Source organism: Oncorhynchus keta, chromosome 23, assembly GCF_023373465.1.
Source record: "Oncorhynchus keta strain PuntledgeMale-10-30-2019 chromosome 23, Oket_V2, whole genome shotgun sequence".
Lineage (NCBI taxonomy): Eukaryota > Metazoa > Chordata > Actinopteri > Salmoniformes > Salmonidae > Oncorhynchus > Oncorhynchus keta.
The window spans coordinates 24,209,298-24,228,645 of NC_068443.1; the positions used below are offsets into that span (position 1 = coordinate 24,209,298).

Genomic DNA, 19,348 nt, shown 5'->3' on the forward strand with positions numbered 1-19,348 from the left:
ATCAGGCAGCACAACTGACAGAGCATGCCTCGAGACAGAAGCATGCTAGACTTGAAGACACTAAATCTGAATGTACACAAGATTGCACTGTATTCAAATTTCCACATCAGATATCCTCCAGGCCTGAACTAACAAATTAGTCTAAGTCTACACCCACCGTTTATTTAAGAAATAGGATATATCTGGAGAGAAAAACACAGTGTTTCAAAGCTTAACTCTCCTCAGTCTCAGAATCATCCATAATATATCATAGCCATGGGTGTGATTAATATCCCAGTACTAAGCACATAAGATTTGTCCCAACCAGCATACAGTGTCCCTGACTAGCGGCTTGATGAAAGTGGAATGTGCTTAACAAAACCCTAATGAAAGGTATTCAAGGGAGAATGCACAAGACATGTACTAGGATTTCCATGGAGAGGGCACATTAGTCTAGGACAGGTGCAATTGAATTCTTGATGTTATACTGCAGTCTTGCATATTAGGCTATATGGATCTATAAAAAGTAGTGTGCTAATACTGTGTATGTATGTTGGCAGTGTGTTCCTATAGGGCTGTGGGGCAGTGCGTGTGTCTGTGTGTAGACAAAGTGAGAGAAAGTATGGTAGATTATGTAGAGGGGGTGGGGTAAAGTGTGTGAACGGTCTTGATGAGGGTGTTTGCATATGGCCTAAGGAATACAACTCTATAAGCATTCTCATTCTGCACAGTGTGACTTATAGAGTCCAACAGACCAAGTGAAAACTGAGGGGAAAGGGTGAGAACGGCCTTGAACTCTGCTGATGATACAACAGACACAATGGTTCTCAACTGCCACCACTGGCAAGTTCTCCGGGTTAAGTGTTCTCTGCAGCAGCAACACTTGTTTTGTTCCTATTGCAAACCACTGAGTCAAGTCACCACTCTGGGGCAGAGCATTCAGAATGCTTCTCCACCTCTCATCATCAGATACGTACACTCACCCACACAATGACCAAACAGAGGATCAATGGCATAACACAATTACTCTACGGTTTTCAACCCGGGATTATACATGCTTTTTGAAAATATAATAAATACAGACCTATGTAATACATAAATAAGTAATACATAATTAAATAAATAAGCAAATAAGAGATTCTAAAAGAGATTCTGTAGCTTTGGGATAACGCATGATTACCCTTGAAATACTAAGAATAACACACCCGCCAGCCACCCAGCACTACCAATGTCTTACCTGCTTCACCCTGGGTCTGCCTGGGGAGAATTTCCTCTTGGAGATGGCTGGCTTGCCCATGCCAATCTTAGGGGTGAGTGGTATGAGGGTGGTGGAGGAGAAGCTGCTGCCGGTTTCCCCCAGGGTAGGGTGGGGGTGGTGGGGTTGGGGAGGCTGCCTGGGAGAGGGACCCCTGTTCCTAGGGGAGGAGTGGGTAGGGGAGGCAGCCATCTCTGCCAGTCTTTCCATAGATGTCTTGTAGGGCTTATCATTGATGGGGGGGCTGAGGTGGGAGAGGTTAGGCTTGCTCTCAGTCTCAGGTGTGGTGTCCATCTCTTCCGAGGCGCCGGCCACCGTCGAAACCCCATCAGTCAGAATCCCAGACATTTGTTTCTCCCTCCAAGCCTCCTTCGCTGCAGTCTCCAGACCTGAAGGACCTTCAACCTGTTCCACTTCTGAAGGCTCAGAGGCTGAGGCCTCCATGGGTTCTTCCTTGATGGTTACGGATGCAGTACTAGGTTCTTTGGTGGTGGTGGTGGTGGTGGTGGTGGTGGTGGTGGTGAGTGGGATCAAGGCCTTAATGTCCTCTGTGCTGGGTCTGGGTTTGACCACCCTCTTTTCAGAAGAGGGTTCTGTGTTTGCTGACTTAGTCATTCCTGTTGTCATATCCTGTGGCTGCTCTGGCTCTGCTAGAGTCTGGGTTGGCAGATGTATGGGCTGCTCAGGCTCCTGCTTGTTCAACCTGGGAGACTCAGGACTCTCTTTTGAAGTGATCAGGGTCTCTGCTGCTGGTTGCATTTCTGAGAAAGTAAACAGAGATCACAACACAGGACACATCAATATAATGTAATCATGGAAACCAATCAATGATAAACCAGAATGGATGCACAACACAGGCTAATTTTACACCAATATGTCAAGCAACAGAAGTTGCCTAAACTAAGCTGGTATAGGGCCTATTCAAAAATGACTACCAATTATTGTGAGGAAGTGGAAATAGAAGTACAGGAAGAACTATACATTGAAAGTAAAGCTAATATTTGGCTATAGTAATGGATTAAGGTGGTGGTGAGACCTACCTGTATGTAATTGGCTCCGGTCCTTGTTGACAGACACCTCAGTCTCTTGCTCCACCCCCTCAACAGCAGCAGCTTCCACCGACACACCTAGGAGAGAAGAAGGGAATGAGAGGAACCAAGCTGCCGTGCCGCCATCATCGACTGTTCATATGGCCAGACGCAGCCTGTTACATAACTACCGATTATCTGGGAAAGATTAAAGTCATCATTTTCATCTCAGGATATGGACATAATTAAACATTAATGGAATGAAAATGAAAAAGTAGGTGACAGAGAGAGAAAGAGCAAAGTCAGAGCGAGAGAGAGGCGCGAGAGAGGTGAAAGAGAGAGAGGTGAGAGTGAAATAAATAAATAAATATTAGAGGGGGCCAATACAGGTGGAAATATTATGATGCCCAGCAGGCTTATTGGCAGTGAAATGAGTCAGTTTATTAAACATTTTGTATTAAACCCTCTTTTCCTGCCAACTTCGTGATATCCAATTTCAATCCAATTACTATCTTGTCTCATTGCTGCAACTCCCCAACATGTTCGGGAAAGGCGAACGTTGACGTTGAGTCTTGCGTCCTCCGAAACATTACCCGCCAAACCCCGATTCTTAACACCCACCAGCTTAACCCGGAAGCCAGACACACAAATGTGACGGAGGAAAAACTGTTTCATGGATGACTGATGACTCAGCTTGTAGGTGCTCGGCCTGCAACACACAAAGAGTCGCTAGAGCGCGATGGGCCAAGTGTAGTCCCCCCCCCCGGCAAAACCCGGGCCAATTGTGTGCCGCCCTATGGGACTCCCGGTAACGGCCGGTTGTAACACAGCCTGGGATCAAATCCGGGTCCGAAGTGGCGCCTCAAGCACTGCGATGAAGTGTCTTAGACCGCTGCACCACTCGGGAGGCATGGAATGAGTCAGTTTTAACTGTGCATTATTTCAAATCACACCCTAAGTCCCAACAGCCAAAGTGGCATAGCTTTTGATTTGTAAATCCAAACCTAGCTAGCAGCCTTTGATTACAGTGGCTGTCCCTCGCTCACACACTAAACCGAACCACTGAGACTTGCATATTTCCAGCCAAGTGCCCCACAAAGCAGTGGAGGCTACTGAGGGGAGGACGGTACATAATGATGGCTGGAATGGAGTCAATGGAATGGTATTAAACACATCAAACGTGGTTTCCATGTGATTGATACCATTCCATTGACTCCATTCCAGCCATCAATATGAGCCGTCCTCCCATCAGCAGCCTCCATTGCCACAAAGTAACCAAATAATCCATGACTAAATAATGAATCTGTCACATAAAAATACCACATTTTCTCATGGCAAAGACATCGATCTAGGCCAACACTGGGCAGGAAGACTTTATTAAGTCAATATTAGCGGAGGTTAATGGTCCTGAGCTACAGGCTATTAAACACTTCAGGTGAGCTACCGCACACTTCAAGTCAACTGTGGAGAACAGACCTTGTGGTGCACACACACCATGCAAGCAATTTTGTCCCAATCAAGCAACTTAGTATTCTATGGACTGTGTTGCAATAAAATTATTTGTCATTGCATTCTTGAACATTCTCCAGTAGCTCCTCACATCTATCCTGAGAATTCATGATGGAAACTTGGCACAATGAACTACAAACACTTTTCCCAACTTCCCATGTTGTTACTATTGTCCAAACGTTGGCCATGTGAGCATTTTTGCTGGCTGGGGAAGGGCTAGGAATAACCATGACAAACTGCTACATATCAGGGCTCTGAGCAAGAGTTGTCGCCAGGCCCGAAAATTCTAGCCCGGTCTTTCCCAACCCCGGTGAGCTTAAGCCTGAGCCCAAGCCTGGTCCGACACAGAAATGTAATGAGCACGAACCCGGGAAAAAAATCCTGATTTCTAGAAAACAGCATATTGATTTAAACTGGTGTTGAGAACAAGGCTTCAGAGGCTGGCAGCAGCGTAGACGAGGAAACAGCCCTTGTCTTAGAAAAGCGAGGAGACTGGAAAACTCAACCTCAGGCCGAGTTATGATCAACTGAACAAAGAACATATTGGAATAAATTAGGATAATGCAATTGAAGGCATGTTTCAAATTGTTGTTTAATAAAACTGCCAAAGTCATATCCAATCTTTATAATCAATTTAAAGCAATAGCCATGTGTTGGAAACTTGATCATTTCAGCACCATTTGGATTGGGACAACGCCATCACGCTGCTCTGAGTCTAAGAAAAGCATTATTTTCACTGAATCTCCATTTGGCTATTTGGCTACAATTTTTCTTAGGCTGGGAAAATGTTAGCTAAATTGAGGTGAGTGCTCATGATCATATTTAGTCTAGTTTGAGCAGAACTGATTAGCACATTTTGATAGCATGTTAAGTAGCTTATCGGAAAATTTCATCCAAAACTATCTTTTGGTATTTGTTAAATTAATCCATTGTTGATATAGTCCCAAAATGTTTTGCATTTTGGCACTAAAAGCCTGTGACTTGTCTGATAATCAATTCATGTAATTTTGTTTCACTGTATCCCCATCTATATTTGGTTAATTGATCTCTGTCTGGGCAAGTGACGGTGGTAGTCCCTCCACATAGTAAAACTGTTGCTATGCTCGCCGCCACTCACCGCCTGACCCACGACCACTGCACATTGCAGAGGACAGTAAAACAGTGACCAAAATCAAACTCCTGTTGCAAATATTAGTTTTGTTTAATTCACTAATTATAAAGCTTGTGTCGATGAGCCCGGACATGCATGCAATAAGTTAGCTAGCTAGCTTGCCAAGTAGATAGCTATGTGACCTGTTAGCAAAGATTACAATAACTAGCCTATTCACCTGTGGTGTTGCTAGCTAGCTGTATCAGCTAAATTATGGGGTATAGGGTGTAGATTTGTGGGGGAAAATGTCATCTTTATTTCATTTTCAATAAATTTGCTAAAATGTAGCTACTTAAGAATCTTCCTGCAAGTTTATGGACCAAGAAAGCTGTAGATTAGTACGTGATAGTGGTGCGCGGGTCAGCTGTTTGTTCCCCCACACCAGCCACAATTGCTAAATAACCCATCCGCAACCACCCGACAAAGTGAAAATCTGAGTTCTGCCATCTCTGCTTCTTTTGCAGAGCAAAGACATTTAGGGACCGGAGAGAAAATGCAATAACAAAGAAATTATAAACTGGAAACATTTTTTGGTGTAACATTTCCTCTGGTTGAAAGGAAATAGAAAGCTGTGAAAATGACCCAACATGTTTCTGATAAAATGTCATATCAGGTTGGATGCATTTTATGTGCTTGAAATCAGTGGCGGTCAGCGTAGGTGCACACAGGTCGAGAGACAAATTTGAGGTGACAGACAGCGACACAATAAATAAATGGATGTTTAAAAAATATTTTTCAACAGAATCAGCAAAATGAATACACCTCTGATCACGCGTAAACACACAGCCACGATGTATTCCTTCTCACATCCATGCGCTCTCCTCCGCTCACTTCTTCCATTCGCTTGTGGACTTCAATGCTATACTTGATTCATTCTCTGATCCTTTGATTAGGTGGACAACATGTCAGTTAATGCTGCAAAGAAAAAGCCATATCTCAGACTGGCAAATAAAAATAAAAGACTAAAATGGTCAAAAGAATACAGACACTGGACAGAGGAACACTACCTAGAAGGCCAGCATCCCAAAAATTGCCTCTTCACTCTTGATGTTGAGACTGGTGTATTGAGGGTACCATTTAATGAGCTGCCATTTGAGGACTTGTGAGGGGTATGTTTGTCAAACTAGACACTCTAATGTACTTGTCCTCTTGCTCAGATGTGCACCGGGGCCTCCCACTCCTCTTTCTACTCTGGTTAGAGACAGTTTGAGCTGTTCTGTGAAGGAGTAGTACACAGCGTTTTATGAGATCTTCAGTTTCTCGGCACTTTCTTGCATGGAATAGCCTTCATTTCTCATAACAAAAATAGACTGACGAGTTTCAGAAGAAAGCCTTTGTTTCTGGCACTTTGAGCCTGTAATCGAACCCACAAATGCTGATGCTCAAGATACTCAACTAGTCTAAAGAAGGCCCGTTGTATTGCTTCTTTAAATCAGCGCAACAGTTTTCAGCTGTGACATAATTGCAAAAGGATTTTCTAATGATCAATTAGCCTTTTAAAATTATAAACTTGAATTAGCTAACACAACATGCCATTGGAACACAGGAGTGATGGTTGCTGATAATGGGCCTCTGTACGCCTATGTAGAAATTCCATTTATTTATTTTAAATCAGCCATTTCCAGTCATTTACAACATTAACAATGTCTACACCGTATTTCTGATCAATTTGAAGTTATTTTAATGGAATTTTTTTTGTGCTTTCCTTTCAAAAACAAGGACATATCTAAGTGATCCCAAACTTTTTAGCGGTAGTGTATTTATCCACTCCTGTTCCCGAGTCAAAATGTGGTGTTTATGTTACCTTTATTTAAACTAGGCAAGTAAGTTAAGAACAAATTCTTATTTTCAATGACGGCCTAGGAACAGTGGGTAGAACGACAGATTTGTACCTTGTCAGCTCGGGGGTTTGAACTTGCAACCTTCCGGTTACTAGTCCAACGCTCTAACCACTAGGCCACCCTGGCGCCCCAGTGTATAACTTTAGTGCAGGAACTTCTTAATACTGTAGGAGTTAATATTAAAGGGAAAAGTTCACCAGTTTTGAATGTTACATGGTTTTTATAAATCTCGGAGTGATGTTCTATCGATTCCCTGGATCATTTCATGTGTTCACGTGTATTGGAGTTATTGGCGTTCATGCAGGCAGAAATCCTTCCGGTATGACATATGTGTATTTATTAGGCAGCAGCTGCTCTTCCTAGCACTGTGATAAAGTTGCTCTCGCTTCACTGTTAATAGGAATACGACTTTTAGATCATGAAAACGTCTATAATACATGTCAGATTTCAATACTAGCCGATGTCATAACTCGGGAGGATGTCTTCTCTCAAATGAGCCATTTATCATATTTTTGCAATTCATCCCAAAGGTGTTCTATGGGGTTGAGGTAAGGGCTCTGTGCAAGCCAGTCAAGTTCCTCCACACCGATGTCGACAAAACCATTTCTGTATGGACCTCGCTTTGCGCACGGGGGCATTCTCAAGCTAAAACAGGAAAGGGCCTTCCCCAAACTGTTGCCACAAAGTTGGAAGCACAGAATGGTAATTGTATGTTGTAGCATTAAGATTTCCCTTCACTGGAACTAAGTAGCCTAGCCCGAACCATGAAGAACATCCCCAGACCATTATTCCTCCTCCAGCAAACTTTACAGTTGGCACTACGCATTCGGGCAGGTAGCATTCTCCTGGCATCCACCAAACCCAGATTTGTCCGTCGGACTGCCAGATGGTGAAGCATGATTCATCACTCCAGAGTCCAATTGGGGTGAGCTTTACACCACTTCAGCCGACGCTTGGCATTGCGCATAGTGATATTAGACTTGTGTGTGGCTGCTCGGCCATAGAAACTAGAGGTCGACCGATTATGATTTTTCAACGCAGATACCGATATTGATTACTGGAGGACCAAAAAAGCCGATACCGATTAATCGGCTGATTTTTAAAATGTATTTGTAATAATGACAATTACAACAATACTGAATGAACACTTATTTTAACTTAATATAATACATCAATAAAATCAATTTAGCCTCAAATAAATAATGAAACATGTTCAATTTGGTTTAAATAATGCAAAAACAAAGTGTTTTGTGAAGAAAGTAAAAGTGCAATATGCTCAGAACATGAGAACATATAAAAGCTGGTGGTTCCTTTTAACATGAGTCTTCAATATTCCCAGGTAAGAAGTTTCAGGTTGTAGTTATTATAGGAATTATAGGACTATTTCCCTCTATACCATTTGTATTTCATTAACCTTTGACTATTGGATGTTCTTATAGGCACTTTAGTATTGCCAGTGTAACAGTATAGCTTTACTTATTTTCCACCATCATTTGCAAATAAATTAATTAAAATTCATCCTACAATGTGATTTTCTGGATTTTTTTTTCTCATTTTGTCTGTCATAGTTGAAGTGTACCTATGATGAAAATTACAGGCCTCTCATCTTTTTAAGTGGGAGAACTTGCACAATTGGTGGCTGACTAAATACTTTTTTTACCCCACTGTATGTCTGCCAGCTGTTCTGTGCATGCTATGAGAATGTGCCCTGGAATACCTTTGGGCCCTGTGGCCTTGCAGGTGTTGACCTGACTAAAGACCTTTCTCACTTCTGCCCCGGCGAGTGAGATCACCTAATCCTCTGGGTCGGTGATGGTTTCACACCCGGCACGATGTAGTTGTTGTCAAAGCGTGCATAAAATGCATTGAGTTTGTCTGATAGAGAGCCATCGTTGGGCAGACTGTAGCCCCTGACAAATGCGGCGGGTGTCAGAGCCTGTGTAGTATGATTTCACCTTATTCCAATATTGTCCTTTTGCTCATTTGATGTCTCTGAGGAGGAGACTTCTTGTGCTTATTCCTGTCCTCGGCCGTAGCCTCAGGGTTGTCTGCATTAGCTCTGTGTGCAGTAGCCCTGTCCTTTAGTTTAGCGCCAACCTCTGTGATAATCCAGGGTTTTTGATTGGGGAAGCAGTGAACCCTCACCGTAGGGATGACGTCGCCGATACATTTTCTACTGAAGCCGGTGATGGAGGTGGTTAGCTGGTCAATGCTAGTTTGGTGGCTGCATATGAAACACGCCAGGGTCCAACGTTTTTTTTCTCACTGGCCAAAAATCTACTTGCCCAAATAGCATTTCTACTGGCCAGGACATGGTGTTGTTCTTAAATGCATTGGAGTCATGCAGAGCCTATAGGTTGGCATGCTCTCTCTATATATATTCAGCTATTAATAGGCTATGTTTGGTTAGGTATGTATGAAAAAGAAGTATAATATAATTTAGTGAGGCAAGTCATTGCTCTTCTTCAGAATTGCATTGTATTCATATATTATTTCTTCTTCTTCTAAAGTATGTCATTATGAGAATATTTGAAAATAGAATGCTCCTTAAAGACAAATGTTCCAAAAGAGATCTTGACAATTTATTTAACTAGTAAGTCAGTTAAGAACAAATTCTTATTTACAATGACGGTCTACACCGGGCCAAACCCAGACGACGCTGGGCCAATTGCGCGCCTCCCTATGGGACTCCCAATCACAGCCGGATGCGATTCAGCCTGGATTCGAACCAGGTACTGAAGTGACGCCTCTTGAACTGAGATGCAATGTCTTAGACCACTGCACCACTCGGGAGCTACAGCAGGCTAGCCAAGAACAATGCTAAGTGTCTTTTTATAGCTTTCATTTGCAGACAATCAACAGCAGCCAGCACATTGCTGTTCACTATTGAAGGTTAACTTTAATAAATACATTTCCCAAAAAATAAATAAGCCCAACGAGTAGATTGATGGGGGCTTATTTTTTCTCTGGAAGGCTTGCGTGTGTTGTGAAGGCATCACCTCATATACTGCTCGAGTTTTCCATAAATTGGGACTTGTGGGAGTGTGGTGTTGCTTGAATGAACGGCCAATCATATTACTCAAATACAAATAGCATGACATTTACAAGTGTAGTCTTCAATGGTAGACCAAGACAGAGCAGGTAAATGCTGAACTGGAATGCCAAAATGCTCAGGCCAGTGACTGACGAGATCCACTGTCTGGACACAACGTGATTGTTGGACGCTACACGCATTTTTTTTTTATGAATGTGCCAGAAAAACAATAGTGAATTTATTTTCGATTCATCATTACCAAATTATATAGGACGTGCAAATTCATATTCTCTCCCTCCGTATGAAGAAATTAGACTGCAACCACAGCCCACACAACACACACACCAGGTACAAAGAGGCGGAACAGAAAGCAGAATGTCAAAACCAGCAGTGTTTCCCTGTCATCGCTCACTTTGTGATTGACAGGCGCCTGTGCTATCAATAGATCTCTAGAAGATGCATATCGTTCATTCTAGTGGGAGAGAGCTCGGCAGACTTCTCTGACTAGCGAATTGAAAAGTAGCCTACTTAATTTAAGTGGGAAAAGTACCCTGCTGAAAATGAGCAATTGGCTGTATAGCCGACAGCCGGCGCTTGTGGAAAACTCTGCTGTCTATCATTATAGTCATGATAAGCCTGCTGTTAGGTCTTAGTGGATGAGGAGGATCTGGACAGCTCATTTTAATAACTTTAACATTAAATTGGGTGGAAGGAATACAGAATACAGCATGATCGCACAATCAATCTTGCCTTGTGCTATGCCACAACTCACTTAGCATAACACGGCACCAAACAGACTAGGCCTGATAAGGAATTTGGGAGCACTGAATGTACAGTGGCTTGTGAAAGTATTCATTTCTCCTATTTTGTTGCCTTACAACCTGGAATTAAAATTGATTTTTGGGGGGTTTGTATCATTTGATTTACACAACATGCCTACTACTTTATTATTGTGAAATAAACAAGAAATGAGACAAAATAATCTGAAAACTTGAGCGTTCATAACTATTCACCCCCCCCCCACCCCAAAGTCAATACTCTGTAGAGACACCTTTTGCAGCAATTACAGCTGCAAGTCTCTTGGGGTATGTCTCTATAAGCTTGGCACATCTAGCCACTGGGATTTTTGCCCATTCTTCAAGGTAAAACTGCTCCAGCTCCTTCAAGTTGGATGTGTTCCGCTGGTGTACAGAAAACTTAAAGTCATACCACAGATTCTCAATTGGATTGAGGTCTGGGCTTTGACTAGGCCATTCCAAGACATTTAAATGTTTCCCCTTAAACCACCCGAGTGCTGCTTTGGCAGTATGCTTAGGGTCATTGTCCTGCTGGAAGGTGAACCTCCATCCCAGTCTCAAATCTCTGGAAGACTGAAACAGGTTTCCCACAAGAATTTCCCTGTATTTAGCACCATACATCATTCCTTCAATTCTGACCAGTTTCCCAGTCCCTGCCAATGAAAAACATTCCCACGGCATGATGCTGCCACTACCATGCTTCACTGTGGGGATGGTGAGAGGTGTTGGGTTTGCGCCAGACATAGCGTTTTCCTCGATGGCCAAAAATCTCAATCTTAGTCTCATCTGACCAGAGTACCTTCTTAATATATTTGGGGAGTCTCCCACATGCCTTTGGGTGAAACCAAACGTGTTTGCTTATTTTTTTCTTAAGCAATGTCTTTTTTTCTGGCCACTCTTCCATAAAGCCCAGCTCTGTGGCGTGTACGGCTTAAAGTGGTCCTATGGACAGATACTCCAATCTCCGCTGTAGAGTTTTGCAGCTCCTTCAGGGTTATCTTTGGTCTCTTTGTTGCCTCTCTGATTAATGCCCTCCTTGACTTGGCCGTGAGTTTTGGTGGGCGGCCCTCTCTTGGCAGGTTTGTTGTTGTGCCATACTCTTAAAAAATATATATATAATGGATTTAATGGTGCTCCGTGGGATGTTCAAAGTTTCAAATAACCCAACCCTGATTTGTACTTCACAACTTTGTCCCTGACCTGTTTGGAGAGCTCCTTGGTCTTCATGGTGCCGCTTGCTTGGTGGTACAGACTCTGGGGCCTTTCAGAACAGGTATATATACTGAGATCATGTGACAGATCATGTGACACTTAGATTGCACACAGATGGACTTTATTTAACTAATTATGTGACTTCTGAAGGTAATTGATTGCACCAGATCTCATTTAGGGGCTTCATAACAAAGGGGTTGAATACATACGAACCCCTTTTCTGTTTTTATTATTTTGAATTTTTTGAAACAAGTCATTTTTTTCATTTCACTTCACCAATTTGGACTATTTTGGGTTTGTCCATCACATGAAATCCAAATAAAAATCTATTTAAATTACAGGTTGTTATGCAACAAAATAGGAAAAACACCAAGGGGGAGGAACAATTTTGCAAGGCACTGTATCCCTGCCAAATGTCAGGTGACCTAAGCGCTTCTAAATATGGAGTTGCAGGTTTGCCATATCTGTCATGTTTGCACAAATCTCTCCTATGTGAAAATCTTTATGGCAGTCACTTTACTTAAGGCCCTTGGAAATTACCTGCAAATCAAAGGGTGTTTGTTTGTGGACAGTGAATTGCATTTGTGGATAGTGCATATCTAAATTCTAATGCAATAAATCGATTTACAAACACAAATCAAAAGGTGTTTGTTTGTGGATAGTGAATTAACTATACATGCATGTACATACTAGAGAATTTCACCTTGTCAGCTCGGGGAATCCAATCTTGCACCTTACAGTTAACTAGTCCAACGCAATAACGACCTGCCTCTCTCTCGTTGCACTCGACAAGGAGACTGACTGCCTGTTACGCAAATGCAGTAAGCCAAGGTAAGTTGCTAGCTAGCATTAAACTTATCTTGTAAAAAACCATCAATAATAATCACTAGTTAACTACACATGGTTGATGATATTACTAGATATTATCTAGCGTGTCCTGCGTTGCATATAATCTGACTAAGCATACAAGTATCTAAGTATCTGACTGAGCGGTGGTAGGCAAAAGCAGGCGCGTAAACATTCATTCAAACAGCACTCTCGTGCATTTTGCCAGCAGCTCTTTGTTGTGCGTCAAGCATTGCGCTGTTTATGACTTCAAGCCTATCAACTCCCGAGATGAGGCTGGTGTAACCGAGGTGCAATGGCTGGCTAGTTAGCGAGCGCTACTCGCTCTGAGCCTTGGGGTGGTTGTTTCCCTTGCTCTGCATGGGTAACGCAGCTTCGATGTGGTGGCTATTGTCGTTGTGTTGTCGTTATGTTGCTGGTTCGAGCCCAGGGAGGAGCGAGGAGAGGGACGGAAGCTATACTGTTACTCTGGCAATACTAAAGTGACTATAAGAACATCCAATAGTCAACGGTTAATTAAATACAAATGGTATACAGGGAAATAGTCCTATAATTTCTATAATATCTACAACCTAAAACTTCTTACCTGGGAATATTGAAGACTCATGTTAAAAGGAACCACCAGCTTTCATATGTTCTTATGTTCTGAGCAAGGAACTGAAACGTTAGCTTTCTTACATGGCACATATTTTACATGGAACATATTGCACTTTTACTTTCTTCACAAAACACTTTGTTTTTGCATTATTTAAACCAAATTGAACATGTTTCATTATTTACTTGAGGCTAAATTGATTTTATTGATGTATTATATTAAGTTAAAATAAGTGTTCATTCAGTATTGTTGTAATTGTCATTATTACAAATACATAAAAAACTTTAAAAAATAGACCGATTAATCGGCATAGGCTTTTTTGGTCCTCCAATAATCGGTATCGGTGTTGAAAAATCATAATCGGTTGACCACTAGTACATACTACCGCAATTGGGCCGACCAACCAGTGTTCCCGCACATTGGCTAACCGGGCTATCTGCATTGTGTCCCACCCACCACCCGCCAACCCCTCTTTTACGCTACTGCTACTCTCTGTTCATCATATATGCATAGTCACTTTAACCATATCTACAAGTACATACTATCTCAATCAGCCTGACTAACCGGTGCCTGTATGCAGCCTCTCTACTGTTATAGCCTCGCTACTGTTATTTTTCACTGTCTTTTTACTGTTGTTTTATTTCTTTACTTCCCTATTGTTCACCTAATACCTTTTTTGCACTTAGAGCCTGTATGTCAGCATTTCACTGTAAGGTGTTGTATTCGGCACACGTGACAAATACACTTTGATTTGATTTGGAATTGCATTTGTGGATAGTGATTTACATTTGTGGATAGTGATTTACATTTGTGGATAGTGATTTACATTTGCGGATTGGTGATGTACATTTGTGGATTGGTACTTATTTGTACAGATCATGATACACAAATACAAAATGCATGTTGTGTTCAAACAATGCATTTGGCACGATATTGATCCCATACAGTTTCTCTCTACATGTGTGAAACTGGAAGGGGCAGTGAGTGGAGTAGAGGATGTCGGGGCCAGATCGAGGACGCCTGACTTCAGAGCTAAAGCATCAAGTATAGTTTAGGGATATAACCCTTGGTGTCCAGCCTCTGGCCTCGAGGGAGGCCCCTCCCCTCCAATCAATAGAGAGATGAAAGGCTGGTAGACCAAGTGCCCTAGAAGTTCTTTACCATCACACAGGACTAATCACCAGCCTCCCATCACACAGGACTAATCACCAGCCTCCCATCACACAGGCCTAATCACCAGCCTCCCATCACACAGGCCTAATCACCAGCCTCCCATCACACAGGCCTAATCACCAGCCTCCCATCACACAGGCCTAATCACCAGTCTCCCATCACACAGGCCTAATCACCAGCCTCCCATCACACAGGCTAATCCCCATCACACAGGCCTAATCACCAGCCTCCCATCACACAGGCCTAATCACCAGCCTCCCATCACACAGGACTAATCACCAGCCTCCCATCACACAGGCCTAATCACCAGCCTCCCATCACACAGGCCTAATCACCAGCCTCCCATCACAGGCCTAATCACCAGCCTCCCATCACACAGGACTAATCACCAGCCTCCCATCACACAGGACTAATCACCAGCCTCCCATCACAGGCCTAATCACCAGCCTCCCATCACAGGCCTAATCACCAGCCTCCCATCACACAGGCCTAATCACCAGCCTCCCATCAGGCCTAATCACCAGCCTCCCATCACACAGGCCTAATCACCAGTCTCCCATCACACAGGCCTAATCACCAGCCTCCCATCACACAGGCCTAATCACCAGCCTCCCATCACACAGGCCTAATCACCAGCCTCCCATCACACAGGACTAATCACCAGCCTCCCATCACACAGGACTAATCACCAGCCTCCCATCACACAGGCCTCACCAGCCTCCCATCACACAGGCCTAATCACCAGCCTCCCATCACACAGGACTAATCACCAGCCTCCCATCACACAGGCCTAATCACCAGCCTCCCATCACACAGGCCTAATCACCAGTCTCCCAGGCCTAATCACCAGCCTCCCATCACACAGGCCTAATCACCAGCCTCCCATCACACAGGACTAATCACCAGCCTCCCATCACACAGGACTAATCACCAGCCTCCCATCACACAGGCCTAATCACCAGCCTCCCATCACACAGGCCTAATCACCAGCCTCCCATCACACAGGCCTAATCACCAGCCTCCCATCACACAGGCCTAATCACCAGCCTCCCATCACACAGGCCTAATCACCAGCCTCCCATCACACAGGCCTAATCACCAGCCTCCCATCACACAGGACTAATCACCAGCCTCCCATCACACAGGCCTAATCACCAGCCTCCCATCACACAGGCCTAATCACCAGCCTCCCATCACACAGGCCTAATCACCAGTCTCCCATCACACAGGCCTAATCACCAGTCTCCCATCACACAGGACTAATCACCAGCCTCCCATCACACAGGCCTAATCACCAGTCTCCCATCACACAGGCCTAATCACCAGCCTCCCATCACACAGGCCTAATCACCAGTCTCCCATCACACAGGCCTAATCACCAGTCTCCCATCACACAGGCCTAATCACCAGCCTCCCATCACACAGGCCTAATCACCAGCCTCCCATCACACAGGACTAATCACCAGCCTCCCATCACACAGGCCTAATCACCAGCCTCCCATCACACAGGCCTAATCACCAGCCTCCCATCACACAGGCCTAATCACCAGCCTCCCATCACACAGGCCTAATCACCAGCCTCCCATCACACAGGCCTAATCACCAGTCTCCCATCACACAGGCCTAATCACCAGCCTCCCATCACACAGGCCTAATCACCAGCCTCCCATCACACAGGCCTAATCACCAGCCTCCCATCACACAGGACTAATCACCAGCCTCCCATCACACAGGCCTAATCACCAGCCTCCCATCACACAGGCCTAATCACCAGCCTCCCATCACACAGGCCTAATCACCAGCCTCCCATCACACAGGCCTAATCACCAGCCTCCCATCACACAGGCCTAATCACCAGTCTCCCATCACACAGGCCTAATCACCAGCCTCCCATCACACAGGCCTAATCACCAGCCTCCCATCACACAGGACTAATCACCAGCCTCCCATCACAGCCAGCAGCTCACATAGCAGCATCATAAGAAAACAACACCACTGCTGCTTAGGACAGGAGCCCCCCACACATACAAATAGGATTTCAAAGTTGTTCGCTCCCTTTCCTGTCTGTGTTTCTGTGTGTCTGTGAACACGAGAGTGTGTGGTAAAGAAAGGAGCGGGGGTGTTTTAAACAGCCATGAATGTCGAAGCACAGACCCGTCACTGTTTTACTGCCTGGATATCCGTAGGGCTGGGCAATATGTAGAATTTGTTCAATTAATTACAATTTATGTTTTTATGAGCGTTTATGTCCGCTTCTCATATTGTCTTTTTGGTGTTGTTCGCTCCTTCTGTGCTGTGCACGTTCCCATTTACACCAGAGATCTGTATATAATGACGAGATGCTCCGCCCTAACAATGGGAGTTGTCCCAAAGGCAGGCCACAAGCTTAGCTTCAAAATAAGCTCATATGGCTTATTTTGGACAGATTTTGGCGAGAGTGAAACAACTCGCTTCGCCTCTTTCTCCCAAGCCCCTCCCCTACCAATTACAACAACAAAGATGAGAGATCACTTCTTCCTCTCTGACAAACGGTTTCAACTCGCTATTTGCATTTGAGGTTTGGTCCAACAGAAGTCATTTGGACACCACAACACATGGAGACATTCTTTATTGTAATAGAGAAGTTAACCTTTCCAACCGTTTCAACTCCTCACATTTTGAGCAGAGCAGACACTACTAAAACGAATGAACATTCATTCTGGAAAATGAATGCTCAGTTTGTCGCACTCACAACACGATACCACATATGGCTACCAGCATTTTAGTCAAATAAAGATTGCTATACTAGCTGTTTAGTGTGTGTTTTATAAACCTGCAAGAACCATATAACAAGTACATAAGGAATTGGCAACTCATTCTGAGAAATAAGGTAGACCACTACATTTCAACATCTGAACAAAGTGGACAGGCTATCATGAAGTTGGAGACAGACAGAAGGGTCTATTCATAACAATTCAACTGTTCTGCCTTGTTAGCAGAATTCAGAGACAGTGAAATTACACCTAGATCTAAATGAACTAAACTTGAAATATAAATATTAGCTGGCTACTCACTAGCACGTGGGCTTGTGCTTGAGAGATGGTTTATGAGACCCGTGTTCATTTTCTATAATGCCTGCTACATATACATTATGCATGGTTCTGGTTAAATCTGTAACAAAAAGCACATTTTTATAGACGGACCTGAAAGCCAGATCAGTTATTAAAAAAAGCTATTTTGATCATGATTAAAATCATGTAATTATTAGAGGGTCTTATGGTTGTGGAAGGAATATATTCAGCATTGGTATAATTACACAAACTCTGAATTCATTACATTATTGCTGACTGTTTTAAATGCAGTGGATTTGACCTTTAAATGTATAACAAAGCTTATTTCGAGAAAACATATTTCTTTAAATCAAGATATATATTGTGAATCGCCCAGAAGTTTGGAGAAAAAAAAAAATCAACATATTGCCCAGCCCTAGTTATCCGTCATCATCAGCACTGCTCCCCTCCCTCCACCACAGATTCCTGATCTGTCTGCCTGTGTCTTGTCAGGTCTAGTCTAGACAGAGGGTGGACATCCAGGTTAGGTCCCATAGTAATACCCTACAGCTCATTCACCTGCTACAGCACTCTACCTCAGGCAGCCAAGCCCCACAAGCTTGAGTGGATATGTACTGCCCCTCCTAGGGTCTGTAGAGCAGGGTCACTCCGTTCAGGGTCACTCCTTTCATGATAGAGACGTAGCCTGCATAGCTTCTAGTACGTATGTGAGCAATAGGCTCTGTTGCCCATGGAAACTATTGAGAAGAGAAGCCTTGCTACGGTATAATAACAGAGGAGGAATATAGGCCAGGGGCGTGCTCAATAGAGAATATTTCTTAAAGGGGAGTGAAATAGGGAGGTTCTAACAAAAGGTCGACCGATTAATCGGCATGGCCTATTAATTAGGGCCAATTTCAAGTTCATAACAATCGGTAATCTGCCTTTTTGGACACTGATTATGGCTGATTACATTGCAATCCATGAGGAAACTGCGTGGCAGGCTGACCACCTGTTACGCGAGTGCAGCATCAAAAGGACCTTGTGGCTGCAATGAGCCAAGGTTAGTTGCTAGCTAGCATTGAAACTTATCTTATAGAAAACAATCAATCTTAACACAATCTCTAGTTAACTACACATGGTTGATGATGTTACAAGGTTAATTAGCTTGTCCTGCGTTGCAAATAATCAATGCGGTGCCTGTTAACCTTTTGTGACTAGGGGGCAGTATTTTCATTTTTGGAGAAAAAAACGTTCCCGTAGTAAACGGGATATTTTGTCAGGACAAGATGCTAGAATATGCATATAATTGACAGCTTAGGATAGAATACACTCTAAAGTTTCCAAAACTGTAAAAATATTGTCTGTGAGTATAACAGAACTGATGTTGCAGGCGAAAGCCTGAGGAAAATCCAATCCAGAAGTGCCTCATGTTTTGAAAGCGCTGCGTTCCAATGCGTCCCTATTGAGCAGTGAATGGGCTATCAACCAGATTACTCTTTCTCCGTATTCCCGAAGGTGTCTACAGCATTGTGACGTAGTTTTACACATTTATGTTGAAGAATACCCGTAGGCGGCTACATTGCGCAAGTGGTCACCTGATGCTCCCAGAGAGATTCTCACGTAAAATACTCCAATCGGTCCTACTGAAAAACTGATTGTCCCGATGGATATATTTTCGAATAGATATTTGAAAAACACCTTGAGGATTGATTATAAACAACGTTTGCCATGTTTCTGTCAATATTATGGAGCAAATTTTTTCGCCGTTTTCGTGACTGCAATTTCCGTGCGATTTCTCAGCCAAACGTGAAGAACAAACGGAGCTATTTCACCTACAAAAATGATCTTTTTGGAAAAAAGGAACATTTGCTATCTAACTGGGAGTCTCGTGAGTGAA

The 19,348-nt window shown here is 43.5% G+C and overlaps 1 protein-coding gene across 6 annotated transcripts in view; it reads right to left on the minus strand.

The window, feature by feature from the left end:
• The window catches only part of LOC118402033 (histone-lysine N-methyltransferase 2C-like), a 131,426-nt gene that overhangs the window by 48,725 nt on the left and 63,353 nt on the right, over positions 1-19,348 (minus strand). For all 6 annotated transcript variants that reach the window (XM_052476893.1, XM_052476891.1, XM_035799857.2 and 3 more), the window contains exons 12-13: positions 2,275-2,361; positions 1,217-1,995 (exon numbers count right to left, since the gene is read on the minus strand). In XM_052476893.1, coding sequence (XP_052332853.1) covers positions 1,217-1,995; positions 2,275-2,361 — 866 coding nt within the window. The remainder of the gene's footprint in view (positions 1-1,216; positions 1,996-2,274; positions 2,362-19,348) is intronic.